This window comes from Corvus brachyrhynchos, unplaced genomic scaffold, assembly GCF_000691975.1.
Source record: "Corvus brachyrhynchos isolate BGI_N302 unplaced genomic scaffold, ASM69197v1 scaffold202, whole genome shotgun sequence".
Classification (NCBI taxonomy): Eukaryota; Metazoa; Chordata; class Aves; order Passeriformes; family Corvidae; genus Corvus; species Corvus brachyrhynchos.
Window position 1 is genome coordinate 5,174,595 of NW_008238132.1, and position 23,433 is coordinate 5,198,027.

The following is a 23,433-nucleotide window of genomic DNA, read 5'->3' on the forward strand; positions in this document are numbered from 1 at the left end:
CTCTACAATGTTCACACTCTGTCCCTCTCTCAGCCTAGAGAAGTGGAAGACAACATCAACAAAAAAAATGCATAGAGAAACAGCATAAAGTCCATCCTTCACACCTGAGCGGATGGCAGTTCAAAGGGGCCCTACCTACCTGCAACCCTGTTGTTTGCTTCAAGAACTGTTTGCCCAAGGAAAAAGAGACGAGCAAATCCTGGAAGCAGATCCTTCCCCAAAGGAAGTTTCTTTCTGAGTCTGCAACCTGGAGCTTTTGCTTGAGACTCAGTCCTCTGAGCGGATTCTTTCTTCAAACTCTCACACTGGTTCTTTACTTTTGTGGGCAGCTGGAAAAAGAATGAAGCCGTAGGCTGAGGCAGGGACTCCATACTTCCAGGATAGGGAGGCAGAAAGACTGGAGGGGAAGGAAAAGTGCTAGTTGGTAACTTCTTGAATAATGATCTGTATTCCCTCATTTTCTGCCACACAGAGACATACACATAGTCACTGCAATAGGGGAGGATGACAAGAGATGAGTACTAGACATGCAGTTTTTTCATGCTCTGATGCCAAAAAAAAAACCCCAAAGTGCTGAACTGTGAACTTTCAAGACTATTAAGACATCTACCAATAGATGAGATCAATCATAAGATGTTTTGTCCAGAAAGTTCGCTCAGTTTGTTTACAAGTAGATGTAGGCGGGGGGGAAGGGGGAATTTAAGTGCTCATTTCTTGGAAAAATAATCCAAATCTCTCCTCTGTTCACTTTTTCTCAAGTGAATTAAAAATGGCATCTATTGCAATGCAGTGAACGTCTCCCCATAATCTCTTTCAAGAAGAAATGGTCTTACTTACCTGAATGTTTCCCTCACCAATGACTTCCTAATACGACTCCCAACTCCTCTGTAAAGGTCTTAGTCCAATCTCAAGTCTTCTACTTTATTTGCCAAAATCAGATGGATTGAACACTAACAGCAGTTTAATGCTGTTGTGACAGCCTTTGATTTAACCTAGGCAGATTATGATTGCTGTGGAAACTAAGAACCTACTAAAATTCCTGCATCATGTTTCTGGATCTCTAAAATATTCCTCTTTTTATTCCTGAAAACCCAAATGCCCTAGGAGTTGATTGTCATTACACGAACAATAAACAAATAATCCGTAAGAGAGCTGAAACGTTCTTCTTCACAAATCCTGAAAGCTGGTTAAAACTCCTGTGAAATTTTACCAGTAGCATGGAGCCCACGCACAACAAAACAGAACCAGAAGTCACTGGACTTCGAACAGCTACAGGGATAGCGGCTCACATATGCATTTCCTGGTTATTATCCACTGCAGTACCTTCTGCACAGCAGTAGCGTCTGGCATTTGCATGTGGGGCAGTCACTGAGCTGAGGCACCATCATTTTACCTGCAGGGCTCTTCTTTGCTCTTAAGACATCAGGTAGAGCATGATCCAACAGTTAACCAAGAAGGTACATTACTCATCATGTTTGATCAATTTCACTTAATTCATTTTGGGTCAATTGGTGGTGTTTCTTCATCCTCTCCTCTAGAGCACACACCTAAACAAAATAGCTTCATATGGTTAGATACCTCACATGTTCTTCAATTACAAGCTTTCCCCTGCTCAGTAAAAGCTTGCTTGCTTTCTTTCATTGTATTTAAAATAATACAAGAAAATGGTGGGGGTGGGGAGGGGGGGGCAAGGGGAGAAGGTTTTGTCATTAAAACCACAGCAATTTTGCAGTTAGAGTAGCATACAGGAAATATTTTTGGTTTTTAAACAAGTGACAGACAAAGGCATCAAGGACAAACCCTGATACCCTAAAGTAATTAATACAGAAAAATCAGCAAGTTCCTTCCAGGGAAACTGCTGGGGCATGGAGAAGGATACTCTGCTTCTTGGTTCCTGGATATGGTTACAGTATCTCAAGCTAAGGTAAGAGGTTGTAGTCTAAATACAAAGAGTGGTTCACAAAAATAGGATTGGGTTTTGTTGTAATTTCATGACTTTTCATCAACTTGAGACCAAGATGTGTTCCTCTACCTTTCAACTGGACAAAGCATTGTCTTTCTCAGTATTTCAGACCAACTTTCAAGGATTAGAGAGTGAGGTTCAGTCTTTTCATTCCACATTCATGTTCTTGTGAAAGGAGGCCCTCCTGTTCAGAAAGAATAACTGAGGAACACACATATAAATGCACGTGTCCAAGATGTGTCTCCAGGCTGATGTTTGTACTCTCCTCTTCCAGTAAAGGAGACAAAAGAAAAATGAAAGAAGATAAAATACAATAAACAGAACGTGTTCAATGCAAGTTTCTACTGCTCTGTATTTGCTGGCTAAGAAAAGTATTACAAAAGGACAGTAGCAGTGAAAGCATTATTTCTTCTTAAAGACTCCCTTGTGAACAGCAGGTTCCTTTTAACCACATAATTTGAGAAGTTCCTGAGATTCAAGGCACTGCAAGTTGCTTTAACACTAGTTACTTATCATTCATAATTACAATGCCATACACAGCACTACAGGCTTAATTTCAGATGATGCACTGAAGCCTACAAACACTACTGACTTCCAAAGTCAATATTCTTTTCCATCAACAGAAGGTATCAAAACAACAGAAGATACCAGAGCAGATCAGCCCAAATGAAGCAGCATGACCCAGCTTATTGCAGGTTTCTTTCAAACAGGAATCTGTCTAGGGCCTCTGTAAGATACCATCTTTCACATGAAAGACCCTATTCACTGGGAAAAACTCCAGATCACCTTCAATACACTAAACAGTATGAGATCACCTATCGCAGCTTCAGGAGCATAGAAGAGAGGAGTACTTGGTCTTATTTGATTCATGTCTCTTCTTCAGCAGAAGACACAAAGATCCAAAGTGAAATTTAAGGGGAAAATAAAAGGCATTACAAGGATTTTGTACATTGGTGTTCTCCTCACGGAAACAGCTGAACAGCTCTGGAAAATCAATCTGAAACAGGGTGTTAGGAATGATTTGGTTTTAAATTCTTTTTCTTACATCAAGATCATGGTATCTCTCCTTTCACAACCAAGGAAGAACCCTTTAATTTTCATCCTTTCATACATAATTCTTCCCTTGAGCAGACTTGTCTTAAACTGTAAAGAATAAATGAGGTTGGTAATTTTTGTGTTCTAGCTACCAAAAACACTAGCCTGGTTGATTCCTACACAGAGATACGTATTTCAGGCTGAAACAACTAAATCTTTCTGCATTTTGACATGAGAATTGTTAATAAATACTCCACTGCCCTTATGAAGATTCAAAAGAATGAAAAAGAAGTCTAGAAAAGACTATCCAAAGTACCCGAATCCCTCTTACAGGAATTTTGGGAAAAGTTCTTTTGTTGGCTCACATCAATCACCAGAAGTGATCTGTACTACCTAGATGGGATGTTAAGTCAGCTTAAGCAGCTGAATATCCAACAGCTCTTCTCAGTCACTGTACTGTAGTTTGTTGATTTACTTCAAGGGCAGGCTCTGATGGGATCCTTTGGGGTGAAGCAGAAATAAATTATGGCCATGATGATGCAAGAAAAACATGCTGGTAATCTACAGATACAGATGAAGTCAGGAGAGCACTACTAGCTCTGTTTGTGAGCATTTGGAAGATGGTAAGGAATCCTGTAATCAGTATCTTCATCTTCTTTAGGCAAAGAGAGGAATCTCTGCAATGTCTTTCCATAGTGCCCTGACTGTTGATAAATACAGTGGGAGGAAAATTCCCTTTAGTGCTTTCTTCCTTCTCTATAGGGAATGTTTCACAGCCAATTCATGAGTCAGTGAGGAGTGATCTACATTTTTCTGCATCAGTGAGCAGAAGCTCAATAGTCAAGAAATGGAAAGTTTAAACAATTGTGAGTAAATTCTACAGGATACCATCTGCAAAACAAGCAAAAAATTGAATCTCCATATTTGGTCAATGGTATAGAATATAAGCAACAATACTATTCGTATTTCTAATAAGGCAACTCCAACAACAGCAGGATCCAAGTGAAACAACATGGAAAATAGGACAAATTGCCGTACCTGATTCATGTTACCTGCAGTCAGGTCAAGTACTTCTCAACCCTCAAACTGAAATTTTAAAGCGTTATGTAATTATCTTAGATGTAAGGTGCAACCACCCATGTGGAGCATTTGCAGCTCCTAATCTGGGTTAAGTAGTTGTTGTTCTGCTGCCATTAACTACACCTCTAGAAGTAAGTGCAGGCTGCAAACCCACCACAGGATCTACACACCAGCATCCAGTCGAACTGTTATTCAAAATAAACATTACAAGAATAGCAAATTTTAGTAAAACATGTTTTTCCCGCAAACTAGCACCAACACAGCACATGTATTACAGTATGAAGAGGAGTGATATAAGGCTATTTATATTCCAAGCTACTGACACTACAAAAAAATATTAGGTTTCTAGAACTTCTTGGTTTAAGGCTTTTTTGGGGGGGAACAGGAGGAGGAGACTTGATTGGAGAGAAGGGTAGAAGTCATTGAGCATTATAACAGCTACACCAGATAATGTTATTTAGTCCAAAGATGGAGAGAAAAGGTAGCAACACCCTTGGTCGAAGTGTTATTTTTAAGATTATCATGCAACCTGTCATTAAAAGTTAAATATGCCAACAAGTAGAATGGTAAGAATCTTGACTTTAAAACACGTTCTGAAATTTAGAAAGTATTTGGCCTCTCTCCAGAAATATTTTGTGCTCAATTTCTTTAAAGGCCTACTAAAACCCAGAAGGTCATAGCATTGTCTATAGATTATCAGACAAGGCATCAGACAATACCCCCTTAAGACTGGTGCAGGTACCAATCCCTGAAAGACCCTCCATAAACTCTTAGTTTAGGAGGGGCAAATAGCCCTGGCTTTTCTGAACTCAGAATGACACAGAATTCCAAAATTATATATAGCTATCACAACACCACACATTTGAGAAACAGAGCCAGTATTTCTTGGCACATATACAACAACAGGAAAACACTAGAGGTATAAAATTGCATGATTGGTTGATTATAGAAAATACTACCTTGTAAAAATAATTCCTATTAATAGATGCATCAATTTTATACAATTAAAGAAATGGGTATTTGCTAAACAATGTTATAATTACTTTTTCCTTTTTAAAACTGTTTACATTGCAAGAATATTTTTAAATGTCTTCATTAACATGCTTGTTATTTCTTGTCAGCTTTTATGCCAAATACAGTGGAGAGCAAACCTTTTTTGGCCTAACTAAACCACATTTTAATCAGATTAACAGACTCTACTGGCACTAACATACATTTCTGTCATAAAAACAGACCTCCTTTCAGTCTTAGGGATATACTATGCTTCTGGGCAGAGTGCATGAGCCAATATTTAAAAAAAAATAAAAAAGTTTTTTTAAGACATCATATGATGACCATTTGTTTGCTTTTTTCAGCTTAAGAAAGCCAACTACAGAAATAAAGGTTACAGTATTTCTGTATATCTTGAACTTACTTGAAAAAAATACATAAAGCCTGTAGTTTCTTAATGCTAATAGTGGCTTTTGTAGTTTGCTTTTTAGCTCTTGATATATGGCTTGCTTAATATAATTTCATTCTATTTACATACAATTAGGTAACAAATTTCTTACACAATTTTTTTTAAAGTACCATTTCTGAGTTTTCAATCTTCACATAATTTCTATACTGCTCTGGTCAGTCTTCTACACTGTCTATCTGTAGAATCCGGAAGCTGAAATACCGCACACGAGGAATGTTAAGAGGAGTTATTTCAGTGCTGTTCCAACAGCCACACCAGACTGGATGCTTTGATTTTGTGGGGGGTTGGGTGGGTTTTTTGGTGGGTTTTTTTTTGGAGGTAGGGTGAGGTTCTATCTGAATTTCCAGATGAGAATAGCTCAAGGCTTTTCTCTGTAGGTTTTGACACTTCACGACTTCCCTCTGGTGTCTGAGAACTCAAACACAGCAGAGAAATCCCCCTTCCATGTAATATTTACTCCAATATGAATATTTAATAGATTAATGTTAGTAAAGGGCAATGTGGATGCACCAATAAATAAAAGCTAAACAAATTACCTGGGGTTAAGTCATCAGTTTCACAAAGTTTTATTTTGCAAAGTGCTCAAAACTTGGATTTCATATTTGAGCACTTATATTACTTTCCATACCAAATCCTGACTTCTACAAAGGGTTTCCTCACTCTACAGTTTACAAATTCAGCATGCACTCAGAGCAACAGGCTTGAGCCATTCTTCATTTTCAGAAGCAGTAAGAACTCTAAAGCCAAAACTGGACTGAGTTTTCTAACTGTTACTGCTCAGACACAAAGTGATCATCAAATGGTATTGTAAGCTGTGTTAGCTCTTCAGCATTAGTAAGTCTGTGAAGCAATGGAGGCTTATTTTTGTCTAACATGAGCAGCTGACAGTGGAGACAAACTGATTCAGTCATGACTTGCAAATGATGTGCACGCACACCATGATACCTCTGTAATACAGGCTGACTCTTTGGGTTCAAGATACAAGTTTAAGAAGTCTCATGTGCAGTCAGTGATGTTTTAGATCAGAATTACATTTTTTTTATTTTTACCTAGTATGCGGTAACAGTACATGAAAAAAGCATTCTAAAATGTCTTGTACTGTTACAACCATACAAAATATGCTGTCTTTAATTAGCTAATTAAATGCTTTCTGAAGACTTGCTGACTTAACTTTCCTTATTGGACTACTGCCTCAATTCACCCACATTTCACTATTAAATTAAAATTGTGTAGTTTTTTTCCAAAACCGCTTGGAATAAGACCATCACAAGTTTTATAATAATAAAATGTTTCAGTCAGCTGAGGTAAAGGCCATTTGAAATGCATCATTTTGTTCTGCTTATGTAAAACTATTTGCATTGAGTTGTCCCCTTATCTTCACTCCATGCAAGCACCTTCACACCTACCTGCTTTGATCAGCCAGAACTCCAAGCTTTTGCACTAGACACAATTAACTTTGGCAGTGCCTCTTCACAGGCATACCAGTGTGCAGTGTTTGACTGTCATTCTGTATCTGTTGAAATATTAGCACTTTGTTTAGGTTGTGCGCAAGAAAAAAAAACAGTATCAAGTCATACATAAAAGAATACATACAAAAACACAAAGATCTATTTCCAGGCTAGGCACACTGTTTTCACAAAAATTATTCAGAACAGGGAAAAAGACAGACATCAAACAACTGTACCAAAATAGCAACTTACCCCACTGACTGATCTTGGGCTGCAGAGTGTTTAACCATACACTGAATCTCACAGGGCCCTCTTTCCTTCATTTGAGTCAAGATTTCATTGATAAAAATAACCACAATCCAGGGCAGATAAAAAAGAGCTTCCCACGCACACAGGCAAACAAGCAAGATTGTATCACAGAATCATTAGGGTTGGAAAAGACTTATGAACCCTCTTGAAAAAAATACCCCCTTTTGAATCATTACTGACCATTTCTGTATATGGTTAATATCTACAACATGCACAGTTTATTTTGAAACAAGTCTGACAACATACATTGGAGATATTCCTGACATGACGCTTTTAGCATGGAATTAGTTGCCTGATCTTTGATTTCTGTATGAAATAAATGTAAATGTCAGTGTTTCCGCAGAAGAGTTGTTACACCTAATAAAATGCTTCTACCTAATCCTAAAATCAGGCAGATCCTAAGAACAATTCTTCTATATAAGTCTGACATGTTTCTTTTCCCTCCATTTTCTTTTTAAAGCAAGATTCTAAGATAGGTTTGCAGCAGGACTGAAAAGTAATCTGCATTTGAAGTTATCAGGTTTTAGCTGTATATTATATGCAAAGTATAGTATTTTCTACTCAGTAGCTTTTTAGCCACCTAAAAAAAAAAAACTCACAAGCATCCATGCTGCTGTTACTTCTACACATTCTTAAATTAAGTCCAACTCCATCTTCTAGTTTACCAAAACGTACCTATAGGAAAGCATAGTGCATGTAGCAAAGCTTGACACAGTCAACATAAAGAAAACTGCAGAGATCCCTAAAAAGTGAAAGTCCCTAACTACTGGCATGTGTTCAAAAGCCCTCCTCCTAGAGGATGCAGTTAAGCATTACATTCTACAGAATGCAACTAAGAATGAGTCTGTATTTCCTAAGTATACTCTTCCAAACAGCTATTTCCCCAAGTTTCAAATCATTCTTAATTCATACTTTAGTATCTGCATAACTGAAATCCCCATAAACATTTTGCAAACTAGACCAGAGTTTAATATTGCATAACTACTTTTTCCCTCCTCCTTTTTTTGATGGCCAAACACTATATAACTTTCCGCATTTTACATGTGAACATCAAGGAATTTCTATTATTTTATTTCTTAACTGTTTTTATTGTAGACTTCAGTCCAATAGAAACACAACTGCATACTTCATACTTCAAGATGCAACTTACTGTAACAGTCTAGCTGGCCCATCTTTGAATGGCCTTCTTCCAAGTCACAGAATTTCTATTTACCAGCCAATTTCTTCCATTCTATTTTTAAAAATAAAGCGTGTGTGTATATATATATATATATATATCTGAGCATCCTGCCTGACAAAAGAATTACACATGCTACCCAAAAATAAGCATTCTAACAGTACTTGCATAGGCAACTGCACAACTTTGTTGAAGAGAAGTTATAGGAAGTATTCGGGCGAGCTCACGATGTCACACTGCAATACAGCATTAAACATTTTTCCCCAGATGAACTGAATGCAGGTTTCAGAAATATGGCATCTTCAACCCATGCTAAAGGTCTGCTTTCCCAGCAATATATCATGACTGAATATTTTCACTATTTTCTCTCTTGTACATGTAAAATACATAGACAGAAAAAAGAGGTGCCACAGTAAAACCAAGAGCACTAAAATACGAAGTCGCTCACAACCACAATCAAGTAATAATTTGCTTTCATAGTTACTACAGTTAATTACAATAATGTGCAATAAAACATATTCTGCATTTAAAAAGTTACTTGGAAGATGTTTTCCATCTCCAAAGCAGGGGCAGAGAGCACTGGGGCAGGGGAGGACATGGGGAAGGGTACAATTCCACAACTCCAGTGGAATCACTTGATCACCTGTTAGGAGCATGTGGCAGACTGTTCTCAAAGAGCCAATAATTTCACCATGATAACCTTGGCCTTTAAGGAAATGAATCATTAACTGGATAGCACAGATTTTTGAACTCCACTATATCTAGAGTTCTTTAACCGCAGCAAAACAATACTAAGTACAAACTAAAAAAAATGTATGCAAATATATGACAGGCATTGGAACTACATTATCTTTAAGGTCCCTTGCAACACAAATCATTCTACAGCTCTGTGATCTTAATGCAGCTTAGTAACAGTGGTAAAAGACATTCGTGACAAAACTTAAGTATTTTAAAGGAAAAGTTAAGAGACAAAATGTAAACCTTAACATTCTTCTTACACACTACCAATCCATCTTTTTTTCCCACTCTGTTCCCCAGCATGCATTAACACATCTTCCTTTCCTCTTCTTCACAACTTACATCAGAGCAAATGCTTATTCTGAGCAGTCTCCTAAATAATAATGTAAAAAAACTATGCCTGTGCAGCAGCTTGCAATCAGAAAAGCCAGTATCATCTGGCTACCCTGTTTTCCAATTATCTTAAGGCGGATTCAAACTACCACTACTCATTCATTTGAAGCATGAATATGTAGTGAATCCAAAGTTAGTCTGATGTAAAAACATGATACTATGAACAAGGACATCAGTAATCCATCTCCCCGTGGCCCAGGCAAAGTACACAATTCAAAGGGAGGAACCAGAGTTACTATGAGGAAGCCAAATTCAAACAAACTTAATAACCTGTTTCAGAATTGGAGCTAGCAGCAAACACAGAAACCTGCAAGTTACAGGAAAAGAGGGCTCATAGCTAGTGTAACAATTAACTCATCGCCATGTTTGATTAGAATCATTAATTTTGTTCAGAAAGGACAAAGTTAACAGAGATTTATTTCATTTACACACAGTCTGTAACTCCATGGACTTGCAAATTTCTAGTTACTACATTTAAATGGTTTGCAATGATAAACCTCTCATACTCAACAAGATTACTGCCCACTACACACAGCTCAATCACAATTCTGACTGGGTCTTTAAACACAAAACAAACCCAAAATAATGTAAGAAAAAAGGTATTTCTGCTGCACATTCCCCACAAAACCACTTCTGAAGTCCCTGTTCATTTTAAATCCAGTGTCTCACCTCAAAGAACAGAAGAACAGACCTACGGAGAGGATGGCCCTATTTCTTCCTCCACAAGTATGAGGCAAGGAACAGCAAGAGGCATTCCCAACATTACTCATCATTCTGATGGACAACCACCATCCAGGTAGTACACCCCAAGCGGAGAGAGCAGCAGCCCCCACAGGGCTTCTTTTCAGACAGTCAGCAAGCCATAACACAAAGCAAAAGGGAAACTGTAAGGGGGAACACACGAAAGAGATATGAGAAGAACTGAAATACTAGGGGCAAAGGGAAGAGCAGCATGGCAATAGAAAAAGGGTAACTGTAGTGCCACAGTCAACGAGACTTTTGACATAAACCCCTGAAAGTCACAGACATACTTTTTTTTTTTGAACTCCAGTACTCATGGAACTTTTTGTTTGTTTCTCAAATATTAAACAAAAATACCCAGGGGGCAAACATACTTGGACATAAAATCTTTCAAGGCTAGTTCCTACATCCTACACTACTCCTGTAGCAGAGCCACTGACTGGATTGAACTCCACTGAATGCAATGCTCTTGAAGCATTAACTTTACTCATTTATGAAGCCACTGTCAGGATTGGAGTCAGTGTTATGGGTACAACAACTTAGGCTTCAACGTTAGCCTGACTATTGCATCAGCCACGCTATTTTTAAGTAGAATTCAGCTTCTTTCATGGTCTGATACAAGTCTATATGGTTTTTATTTCATTTTTAAACACTACTCCAATGCAAGTTGCTCAATGCCAACCATTGAGCTCAATGCTTCCTATTTACCAAATATTTAAGAACCATTCTAATATCACATAACAGTATCTACTGGTGAGAATATTAATAAGGAGCAGTGACTGCTATGCTTGACAAGAGAGCTAATGTTAAAATCCATCCTAAGTAATACATAAAACTGGCAAAACATTTTTTGTTATTGCTTCCATGTTACTATTTTAGGCTGAATGAAGGACATTATAAAACATTTGGCAACACTGTGCAAAAAAAAAAAATTTTAAAAGCATCACAGGTACCCTGAAACCAAAACTTTTCTGACAGAGGCACCCAATAAAACAAACGAAAAAAGGCACAAGAATTTACAGTGGACGTTTAAAAAATCAGATTGTATCAAAGTTTGAACAATCAAAGCAGGGGGTTTCTCAGAAAGACAGCTTTCAGTCTTTAAAATTTCCAACCAATACGCATTTATTTGTGTTGTATTTCAAAGAGCCTGATCAGCTGAATTTACAGCTCATAATTTTCATGTATTTTTAATTCTGAATTTCTACATGCATTTTTTTGGGATGATCAGTGAACACATTAGCACTTACCAGAGCTGGCAATCAAGTACTTACAAGAGATTAGGCCCTGTCAAGGATATTTTGCAATAGATATAATTAATATTGTTCTTTCCCACACTAGTTTTAATTGCTCGTATTGGGAGAGAAGAACATTAAGTTCCCAGTTTTTATGTACCCAACATTTTAGAAATCTCTTCCTCAACCAACCAAAGTACCGACAAATGTTTTGAGTATTTTCTCCAACTGCAAATGGTTTTGAGTGCCCAGTTTGAGGAATCCTTGTTCCAGTTTCAGGAGCATTCTTCTTTTGAGACCACCAGTACAAGTGCATTTTAGAAAAATATTAAGGGAGACTAGCCTGTGTTAGATGCAAGAGACAGCATGAAATTAAGAATCAGCTACAACTCAAGCAGTTTTGTTGAGTCTTCCCCAGTTACTATGCTGTGTACCTAAAGAAGTGCCTTCCTACAATTTTCAGGTAGTTTACAACCTCAGAAAACATTTTAGCATCTGATTTGTCAGGTAATTTAACTTAATTAGGAAGCTAGAATTATTGGTTTGCTTCTCATGCTGACTTGATGCTTAGACTTGCTTTCCTTTTCACCAAGGCACATTCAGGATGACATTTGCAACAGTAGCAGTTTGTCAGCCATAACACAAATGTATCTTAAAAACACACCATGGGAAAACACATTTAGCATTTGTATAACTACTGTTGTAGTTATCAGTTCCCAAAATACAGAACCTGGCAAAGGGAAGACAGACTTACCAATACCTCCCTCTCCTGTTTCTTTTAATTCTCAACATCCACGCTTTTTGAAAAAGTTTCACAGAAGTTCATGAAAAGATAATCAACAGGTTCACAATAGGGCATTTGAAGAGGGACATGCAGCTGCCAATTCTTCCACCTTTGTTTTCCCTCAAGTTATCTACCAAAGTCAATTAGCAATTCAGCAAATAGGAAAAGAACAGTTTGAATAAACCTGAACAATGGTTCAAAAGCATATTCCATTTTCTTGGCTCCAACGAACTCACTCTGGTCTGCTTACTGGCCAAAGTAAACCCACACGAAGACCTAACAAGTTCTGAATTACTGGTCTAACAACAGTCTGAGCATGTCACTTTCACTCCATCATGCATTTATGCCACATTCTCTACCAGATCAGAAGACACAAAATGAGATAGTGATGAACAGAAACTGTCCAGTGCTAGAATATCCAGAAACAGTATATCCGAAGTACCTCATTAGACCTAGTGAACCCTTGAGAGTTAGAGATGTGTACAACAAGTACAATGGATGTCCCTCCCCTTGTGTGAATCCTGCCTACCCAGCTGCTACTTCCTCTGGAAGGAATATTGGACCTGCACAAGCTGTCAGCTGTCCAAAAGCTTGGAGGTTTCTGCCCAAAAGCAACGGGTTAACAGTGTACCACAAAAAGTGGAACTGCTGACAGACAACAGCAGATTCTCTGCCATAATCTGTCAAACTTCACAACTCTTTACTTCAAGTTTCTGTTCCCTTCTACAAACACCAGTGAAAAGGAATTTAAACATGGGAACAAAACCAAGACTTTCATTCCTTAGGCATCTCCCCAAAAATACTCATAACAAAATTAAAAATCCCTCAATCCCAACAGTTTGAGCTCGTAACAGCTTTGCCAATAGCACTGTAGATTCCAAGACTGTAGGAGCCAGAGAAGGGGACATGATATGGCTATAACCCAACAAAGGGTAAAACAGGCAAGCATTAGTTACAGATTGCAGAAGGAACAGTAAGTTTTTTCATGGTCCTTCTAGAAATTTTAAAGAAAGCTAGATGTTCTCTCTCTCAAACCACAGTGTAGTAAATTCATTAAAAATTAATGTTCACCATAACACATAGTTTGATATATTATGTGTTATGATGGCAAACTTTTTTTTATTATTTGTGTTACATAAAACACAAATTCTGTAACTTCCTGTAACTCACTACTTTTAAGTTAAACTTACAATCGTTTAATGTATTACAATAAACTAAATATGGATAATAAACAGCACCACAACCATGGGCTTGAGAGACAAAATACTACAGTGAATTCACCACACAATCTTTCCTTTCACATTCCCAAAACATCCCATCCGAAGCCTTTAAATAAATCAGGTCAGGGAGAAAGGCAAAGGTACAGACAGCAAACAGAGAAAGGTAAAGGGACCTTAGGAAGGAAGTAATCTGTTTGAAATAAGGCAGCACTGGAATTTACATCAGTACCTATATAAAGTTTCATGAAAAATGTTCAAAGGGGGGGGGGGGGGGGGGGGGAGAGAAAACAAGCAAAATAAAATAGAGGTGTGTGTCAGGAATAAGTTAAAGGTGTTCTAGAAAACCAATAATTAACTGCAAACTTAAGAGGATTAATAAAACTCTGGTTTGCAGTCCATACATCAACCTAAGATACTTAAGGTTTCTGGTTTCAGTTCTGTGACTGAGGAAGAACATTATCTGTTTTAGCGAAGCACCACCAATTTACAATCCAATTGGTCCCAATTTCTATGTTCATTAAAAAAAAAAATTAGAATCACCAAACAAGTATCTTATCTCCTGGCTTTGTAAGTAATACAGTTTAAAAGAAAAATGTATAGAAGTATACTGAATTTCTCACAGGATCACCAACTAGCTGAGGCTGGAAGGGATCTCTGGAGACCACCTAGTCCAAACCCCACTGCTCACAGCAGGGTCAGCTAGCAGAAAGCAGCTACAAAAGAATACACTGCAAGATGTTCCAGTGTGCCAACTTCTGAGATGCAGAAACAGGGCTAGCAGCTGGTGGATTGGACCACCTTCCTCTCTTCCTGCCTATTTTTTAAAAAGTGAGTAACAGTGGTACTTCCTTATAAGAAACTGAAGCTTCATTTTAGAGACCTGTGTACTACTTTTTGGAAAAACAGGCTTTTTCTTTACAGGAACTATCAAACATTCAGTGATGCACAATGTGCCACCAGCCTATTAGGTAACTATTTAACATATCATTCTGACACCTGATTATCAAATCAGTAAACTTTCTTGTTTACACATGTGTCACAATTTGGTATTTCCCAATTTAGGGGAAGCCTCTCTCTACTTGCCAACAATCTCTTCCAGGCATACACCATGCCTGCACTGTCAGGAATTGTCTATAATTGATTTGTTACTAAAAACTTATATACAGCAGAATTAAGTTATCTCATAAAAAGCTTTCCATCCTAAAGCCTTAATTTCAAGAGTGTAAAACATTTAGTGAAGATGTTAAATTCTTATCCAACTGATACAGTGCAATAACTGTATTTTTTATTTATAACTACTTGTTTTGAAACTGAAGAGCAAAGAGACAGCTACAGGAAACGTGTGAATTTTCTTCCATCTATCTGCAAGACCTAGGAAACACCAAAAGACATGAAAAAACAAAGTGTGAACAGACACAGAAGCTTCAAACAGCAAGTTCCAAAAAGCGCAAAGACAGCAAGTAATGTTCAGGGACACTATTTTGATTGACTTCAAGAGATTTTCATCAGGATGCTTTGGGACACACGGGTTTGAAGAAAGCACATAGCAAGACTACTACATAAGCCAAAAGAGCAAGAAAGCAAGTAACATAACCACTCTAGAAGCATGAATATTAGCATGAGGGATTTTTTTGATCGGTTGAGTTTGTTATTGCGGCATTTAAATGTTGAGTTATATTAACTTAAATCCGTAAGAAGAATTAATGAGACAAAATTGCTCCTCCCTAGTTGTCAAGTAAACACAGAGTTACTTGGGACCCACTAAAGACAGTGAATTATTTAAACTGGACCAAAGACTGAAACTGTCCTGGGCATTTCATGTTACATTTCTATATTATGTATTATAAAATAAGGTTTTAAACAAAGACTTTTTTTAAGCTGACATCTCTTCTAGTTTTCATAAACTAATGGCCACATTAATGATAAAGAACACACTATACTGCAAATACATTAGAAGAGATACAACACAACATGTGCAACCCCAGTGACTTCAATAAAATCTCTTGAAGTACATATGTGTCTTCAACTGAACTTACATTAATAAAAACCTTAAATATATAAATAGCTTCAACAACTACTCAAAAGTCAAAGTTATGAGAAATCAAAATCCTCAAGGACGGTATCTAGATTCCTATTTTTGAGTTTCATTGTTACAAGAGATAGATGAAGTTCAAAGAACAAATATAATCAATTCTGTGTCAACCAATTCACATTTCCCTCTGTCTTGCTAATGTTCCTTAGAGAGTCATTCTGACAAAAAAAAAAAAAAAACCACACTGATAAGCAGTTGTAATATTGAATCTCAGTGAACTTTTAGACAGCTATGAGTAAATTCCAAGAGAAAATTCTTCTCTGGCTACATCACTATTTCTTTTCCTCCAGGGAAAAATGGGCTCCAAATATCTAGAAATAATAGGCATTTGTCAGAAGCTTTGAAATTCATGCTGCCTAGATACAGCACAGAAATAACTAATCACATACAAGTATCTTAAGAATGCTTTTCCTACATCTATCTAGGACTGCAAGAATTATCAAGTATCCATTAAAAAGTTAAGGAAAATATTTGTTCATCACGCTTCAGATGGACTTCCATGCATTAAGCCTCAGGTTCAATGGGATTTATTAATTAATAAGTACGCTTTCTATTACGTAGTTTATTATTTGAACTGATTACATTAACCCCTAAAGGACAAAAACTATTAGTACAAATAAAATAATTTAACAGCTTGTTTTGATGCTGGAATGCAATGTAAGATTCATTTGTGCAACATCCAAAAACCTTAAATAACATGGGGGATCATCCAAACCAGAACAGAAAATCTGCATGACACAAATATCTGAATCAGGCCCCACAGCCCTTAGAACAGATCACATACTCCATATGAATTTCAAACAATGCAAAAATATTTGCTTTTCAATATCTCATATTCCAACAAATAATACAGTTATTGATAAACACAATCACTGAATTTCTACACCTATTCTCTTCCATCCGATAACTCCTAAAGCTTCTGGATTTTAGCAGTCTATTTTTTTTAAAGTAAGAGATAGACTGGGATGAATAACAAGCTTTTCAGTCGAGATCTACATAACATGCAAGTTTTTCTACTCCCTTTTGCATTTTTTAAGGGCACTGACACCAGTGGTCACCAGTTTCAAAGCAAGACACCAGTGGTCACCAGTTACATAGCACAAATTATGCACTGAGCTGTTCTGGCTTATTTTTTCCTCTGAGCTTTGTGTTCATCCTTATTCTCCTTACATTATTTTTTTTTTTTTTTTTTTAGCTAAAAGAACTGCAGTCCCATCTTGGTATACAATTTTTAAAATTACTTAATCCACATCAATTAACAAACCTAACTATCTAAACTTGGCAGTACTAGAAACTCAGCAATCCGTTTCATCATTTTCTTCCATTAGTCTCAAACCCCTAATAAAAAGAGCATGAATGTTTCCACAGCACAAACAGCAGTGACGATTCTTTTGAAAGGCAAAACAGAGTCGATACAATTCTTGGTTATAAGTAACTAAAAAAAAAAGTAAAGAGTATCAGGATCACCTTAGCTTATAAAGTCCTCATCCAGCAGAAATAAAATTCCATCCATCTCCAAAGCCTATTAACCAATACTGCATACTTCAAACACTTACGCTGAAATCCAAACTGATTGCATAATAGAAGGTTTTGCAAAAGGCACCTATTAAAATTTCTGGCACTAAGTTATTAGACTAATTAGATTTATAAACTTATCCAACCCAGCAGCCACTGTTCTACAGAATTACATGGCTAGTTCAGAGCAATTAAGTCCCTTACACTACCGGACTGCTCATCACAAGCCTGGATCACATCATATCATCCTGGATGTCCTGTTGCATCCAGGAAGCAGCACATACACAGACATTTCTCACATGCATATCTTAAACATTTCCACAGTACCATAAACATGGAAGATAAAAAGGCAAGATTAACACTTTTAAGTTCAGCGCAATGCTCTAGTCAGTGACAGTGTGGAAAATGTTTCTGAAATATGCTAGCCAGTCTAATTACATATACCTACCCAGTATAGCAGCTTAAAATAACAGGCTCAAACAGCACTTAGTGTTAGAGAGTAGTATCTGGAGGAAGAGAATATACTTACAGCCTTGGCTTTATCTTCCTACCTGCCCCTTCTTGCCCACCAGTGTTTATAAACATTCCCCACATGAAGATTTCCTTTTCAGGAACATACTCTTTTTAGTCTTGACTATCAGCACCCCTTCTTTATCCTGTATGTTGGCTACTTAACCACCTTCATGAGCACAGTCTTCCCCTGCAGTCAAGCTTCTACTCCTGAGCTTCAGAGGTCATGCATTGGTCAGCCATATACAAATTGCTGTCTCTTTCATCATACAGAACAAGTCCAAAAATCACAGATCAATAAAGTCACAACTTCCTCAGACCCCTTTCTCCTAGGATGCTTTACAGACATATCAACAAAGTTACATTAGAGAGGATAAGGTACATTATCTTAAGAGTAAAGCCACACAAGTAGTTTACACATATAATTGCACCACCCTCCTCAATCTCTAGCAGTTTTTCTTCCAAGAATATAAAAGGCTCATTGCCTGTGCCTCTTCCAGAAGACATGAGCAAGATCTGCCACGTGGTAAGGACTAACATAATAAGAATTTTACCTTTATGGGTATTTTATCCCACTTTCAGTAATTCTGCACCTATTTTCTGAGAAGTTTAAGATAGTCAAAACCCACTGAACAAGTAATCCATCACTTCAGTGATTCCACGAACACAGCACACCCCAATATCACTCAAACAATAATATGATGCAAATGACTATCCAGCATGAGGAAGAAAAATTTCCTGAACAGTAGCTGAAGTATAAATAGAACACATGGCTAATCCTATTTTAGACACGTGTTATTTAGCATATTCTAATTTCATATTTAAGATGCTTCACTACAGTTATGGAAAGATACTACAGATGAACTTACTACATAAAATAGGTTATAGACAGAAAAAACTGGATTAAGAATAGAAATTCACGCCAAGACACTAATACTAAGCAAAACCCCATTTGCTAACTGGCCTCACACATTAGTTATATGCTATGTGAAGACTCGGAGTATATCATGCTGGGGTTTGAATTTTGTCTTTTCAGTAATTCCCTCCAAGGTTACCTCATGTGCTAGCAAACAGAATATTTGAAGTAACATTTTTCTATACCGTAAATACAAACTAGGGTTATTTATTGACTTTAATAACTGCAATTAATTTTTATAAAACAGTTTAAGTTTCGCCAAACTTTTTATATTTAAAACAAGATCAACAGGCTTCCTGCATTTCTAAATTTATTACTCTTTTTCTGTTAACTTGCAACATCACTGCATTATTTCCATATAACCCACAGTAACCTCCACTTTAAAACCAAATCAAACATCCTCTCCAAACACCAAGTATAACCCCTGAAAAGTCTGCAGACTGCTCCAGCCTCTGAAGTAGCATTCTGGAACAGATGCTGTAGATCAATCAATACTAATATTTAACTGGAGAGAAATGGCAGATCCAGTACCTGTGCCTTGTCTTAACCCCAGGTTTTGACCCAAGTCCTTCCCAAAATGGTACCCTTTGGGGGATCATGTTCAGGTCTTGTCTAAGCACAACACTCATTTCCACATACTGGACAAGACAAACATTCTCCTCTGCTGTTGGATGGATTAAAACAAAAATACAGCACAATGAAAAGAAAGTTATTCTCAATGTATTTCAAACTAGAAGTTTATTTATAAATAAAGTCAGAAAAAAACTCCAAACCTCCAAGCAGATTACTTGTCTCCTTTAGGGTTTAGTGACCTCTGATGTGCTTCCTAATCAGCAGAGAATCAGATATGCCAGCAACTCCAAAGTCCTGGAAAATGTGCTCCAGTGTTTATTAGTAGCATGAAGTCAAATTCCTCCTCTATGTTAAGTACTTAGAACATTTGAAAAAGGAGCACTGTGATGAGGGCATGCTTTTAAAACTTATGCCAGATCTCAGAGCCCTGGTAACACGTTTTTAAAAAGTGACTCCTAGTGCCCTGCTGGCAAATATGACCACACAGACAATAATCAACCTAAAATGTCCATTTCGCTCCTTATTTTTTTTACTGTGAAGACAGTTCAGCGCAACTTCAGTAACAGCATTTACCCAATACAATTACACATGGAAGCACAGGAAGCATTTACCATCTTTTATTCCGATCCTTTCCAGGCAGCAGTACAATTGAGAACCTGGTAATATTAAAGGCTTGCTATTTGCCTATTTATTCATTAGCAACAGCTAAGAGTTATCCACAGACACTCTAAGAGGGGTTTTTACAACAGAAGGCATCTTTCCTACCCCACGGCAGGATGTAGCTACCGAGAGTACCTGGGAAAAGCAGAGAAGGAGGCTGCTAAAGGCTGCTACTCCTCCCTCTGGTACTGGCAGTGTCCTGCAAAAGAACAAACATACCTCAATTCCATCATGTAACCACTAAACCTACTTGTATGTTTAGAAAGAAGAACTGACCTAGAAAGGCCTACAGTGTAACCTGACATGCAGCTAAGAATCTAAAAAATACATAAGCAGGGAGAACAGAAAAATCCAACTACTGAAACTGTTTCTTTTTATCTCACTGGTACAGTGACCACTTGACCCTGTACAGAGTAATTCTTAGCCGATACCTACCCTACATGCACTCCTATAATCAATTTAATTATTTTGTGCTGCTAATAAGAATTCTTGCTACCTAGTGTGTTTTTACAGGATTTTAAGCTCATTCTCAAATATTTTATTAAATAGGCACATAATCTGAAAACTTTAGAAAATTTAAACTTAAAGAAATGAAAATTTAAATTAAATTTAAACAGAAGTTTTTGAAGCTTTAACATGGAAAGCATTTTCTTCTTTTACAGGCCTCTTGGATGTTTGCCAATGAGGCTCTAATGCCAGCGCTATAGCATAACAAATGCTATTTTGAGCCATTGCTGTGCTGACCATTACATTTTTCAAGCACAAGAACAGCTTCCTGAAAAATAATAATTGTGAATAAGTGTTTTTGTGCTTAATGAAACCATAAATATCTTGCTTCTACTCACACAACATCTTAATTTCTGGTCTATGCCTTGACAGAGCAGGGCAGTTGTTACACTTTGCCCTACATTAAACCTGCAACAACCTCTAAACTTTTGTTACTCCATAAATTCAAGAACACACCATTGTATCCCAGATACCTTTTGTAACCATGACATCAACCACAATCACTTGGCATCACTCACACTTCTATAATCAACAGCCCAAAGAAGGGCCATGAGGATGGCGAAGGGCCTTGAGAGGAAGCCATATGAGCAGTCACTGAGGTCGCTTGGTCTGTTCAGCCTGAAAGAGACTGAGGGGAGACCTCATTGCAGTTACAACTTCTTGTGAGGGGAAGAGGAGGGGCAGGCACTGATCCCTTCACTCTGGTGACCACTGACAGGACCTGAGGGAATGGCCTGAAGTTGTGTCAGGGGAGGTTTAGGTTGGGTATCAGGAAAAGCTTCTTCACCCAGAGGGTGGTTGGGCACTGGAACAGGCTCCCCAGGGAAGTGGTCACAGCACCAGCCTGACAGAGACCAAGGAGCGTTTCCACAATGGCTCTCAGGCACAGGGTGTGACTCTTGGGGATGGTGCTGTGCAGGGCCAGGAGCTGGACTCAATGGTCCTTGGGGCTCCCTTCCAACTCAGCATATTCTGTGATCCTGTGAACAGTCAAGGGTATGTATGGCCACCCTCTGTATTGCTGTTTTTCCATTTAACTCAATGAGTTTTCTCTCCTGCCCTCATATTTCAGTGATACTTAATAAAGTTGAAATAAAAAGAATTCTAAGTTTTAATTTATTTCTGATTGTGAATGAGAAAGTATGAAGCAGTATCCTGCATTCAGTAGTTGCCAGCACCAAGTACTCCAAAAGTCACTGAAAAAGATATGCTGTAGCTTCTACTGTCACCTCTCTCAAAAGATGTACTTGCTTCCCCTAATTATCTACATGTAGTCCTGGAAACTGAAGCCAAAAGTATTCCCAATTTTCCATGTACTATTACAATTCTATGTTGTATATGTATGCTTATGTAGGAGACATACACATTTTTTCCTCTAGGTCTCCATAGGATCTTGGGGCAATGAGCTTCACAGACAAAATCCTTCTTAATATTAGCCAAGGCAGTTTTACCCACAGCCTCGTGTTCCCAAGTTGTTTGAGGGCACATACAGTCTAGATCATGATCTAAACTAGTCCTCATTTATAATTTAAAGCACAAAAAAGTGAATATGCTATCATAGCTTTAAGGCTCCTTATGAGTCATTGTATCAATCAGAAGTCTGACGTAGGTTTATCATTGAGCTTTAGAGATTTATTTCTTGGTTTAGGTATTACTAGGTTGTTTCATTTTGAATTCCTTCTAATCCCTTTAGATTATCTTTTGTCATTTAGAAAAAATACAACACCACAACTCAATTTTGAGATGCTGTAGGACAGGCCTCAGCAATAGCAGCTTTTTGTTTTCAAAGAACCAAGTTAAAGTACCTTCTTGAATTTACAAGATGGACATCCTGGGCTTTATATCGGTCCATGCCAAAACCAAATGACCCTTCTGGCATATTTGGCAAGAAATCTGAACTCTTAAACATATTAATTTACCATAGTAATAGTGGGTGAGAGTAAAAAATCTTCAGAAAGGCAAAAATGACCAGGTTAAGACACCCCATTGTACTTGGAGAATACATGTGTGACGCAAGAGAAAAGGAAAGCCAGTGACCCTGACATTGGCTCCACTTCCTATGGGCACCAAATGTTTGGAGCAAGCAAACCTAGTCTACAAGGACAATACAAAGGACTTCTGGTTCAGTAAGAATGACTTTCTGATAACACAAAGAAGGGAAAATAACACAAATGGAGGTCTTCCCACAGTCTGACGAGGAATTAGCAGCACACCAACTTTAGTTAATTGCTCATAACATTCTTTTCCTTACTCCCTTTTATTGCTTCTGCTCTTCAGACTCACCAACAGAAGCCTCGTTTTCCTGAACCCAAGTATTTACCATTCATCAGGAGTCCTCAAGCAAAGAACAGCAGACGCTAAACCAAACAGGACAAATGGAAAAAGCACAGGACATAATATGCTGAAGCAGAAGAACTGTATCATTCCAGGCTTGGAACCAGGATGCATTAGCTCATGCAGCATAACCTAGCTTGGCAAGTGTTGCATTTTGCCAACATTATCAGGAAAGGAGGAGAACGAAGTTCTGAAGCCTGTACTTCAGCAGGTAAGCAGAGCAATACAATGAAGCTAAAATACAAACATTTCACATCAAGCAAATACACTATGAAATCCTAAAATGCAATTTGTATACACGTAGAACATGCTAACCTAGGAAATGACAACATCAAACAATTGTTTCTGTTGCTTATAAATTTGGATGGTCTTGGCCTCAGCAGTTAAGCATCAATTAAAGCAGTCACTTCCAAGGACATACGGCACTTCACAACACTCAGTCATACCAGCCAGACTCCACAAAACCCACTCCAGCTGGCTAAATGCTTTCTCCACTAGCCACTTCTTCCTATGGCAGTGGGCATCTGGCCATGAGCCATTAAGAGTATAAACTCTTCTACCCCCTTCCCAAGAAATTATACTGAAGGTAACAGACACATACATTTCTAGACACCTTTCTGCTAGGTAAAGGTTCAAAAGGTTCTAGTAGGTAAAGGTCTGGAATCTATACACCAAAGTGCTCCAAAAGGCAAACCTCAATCCAGGACTTCCAAGTTCTTCACCTCAAAGGGCTCTTATTGAGCA

The 23,433-nt window shown here is 37.7% G+C and overlaps 1 protein-coding gene across 4 annotated transcripts in view; it reads right to left on the reverse strand.

Annotated features, from left to right (window-relative positions):
* Positions 1-23,433, reverse strand: part of TSC22D1 (TSC22 domain family member 1) — a 92,353-nt gene that overhangs the window by 53,636 nt on the left and 15,284 nt on the right. Inside the window, exons 3-4 of one of the 4 annotated variants that reach the window (XR_001861822.1) lie at positions 6,944-7,050; positions 140-329 (exon numbers count right to left, since the gene is read on the reverse strand). The exons of 1 other annotated variant lie outside the window; for it this stretch is intronic. Coding sequence is in view for 1 of the 3 variants with exons in the window: in XM_017733595.1 (XP_017589084.1) it covers positions 7,008-7,050 (43 nt within the window). In the remaining 2 variants the exon portion in view is untranslated. Of the gene's footprint in view, positions 1-139; positions 330-3,138; positions 7,051-23,433 lie in introns of those variants that run through there. 2 more of the 4 variants (XR_001861823.1, XM_017733595.1) reach the window with 2 other exon arrangements.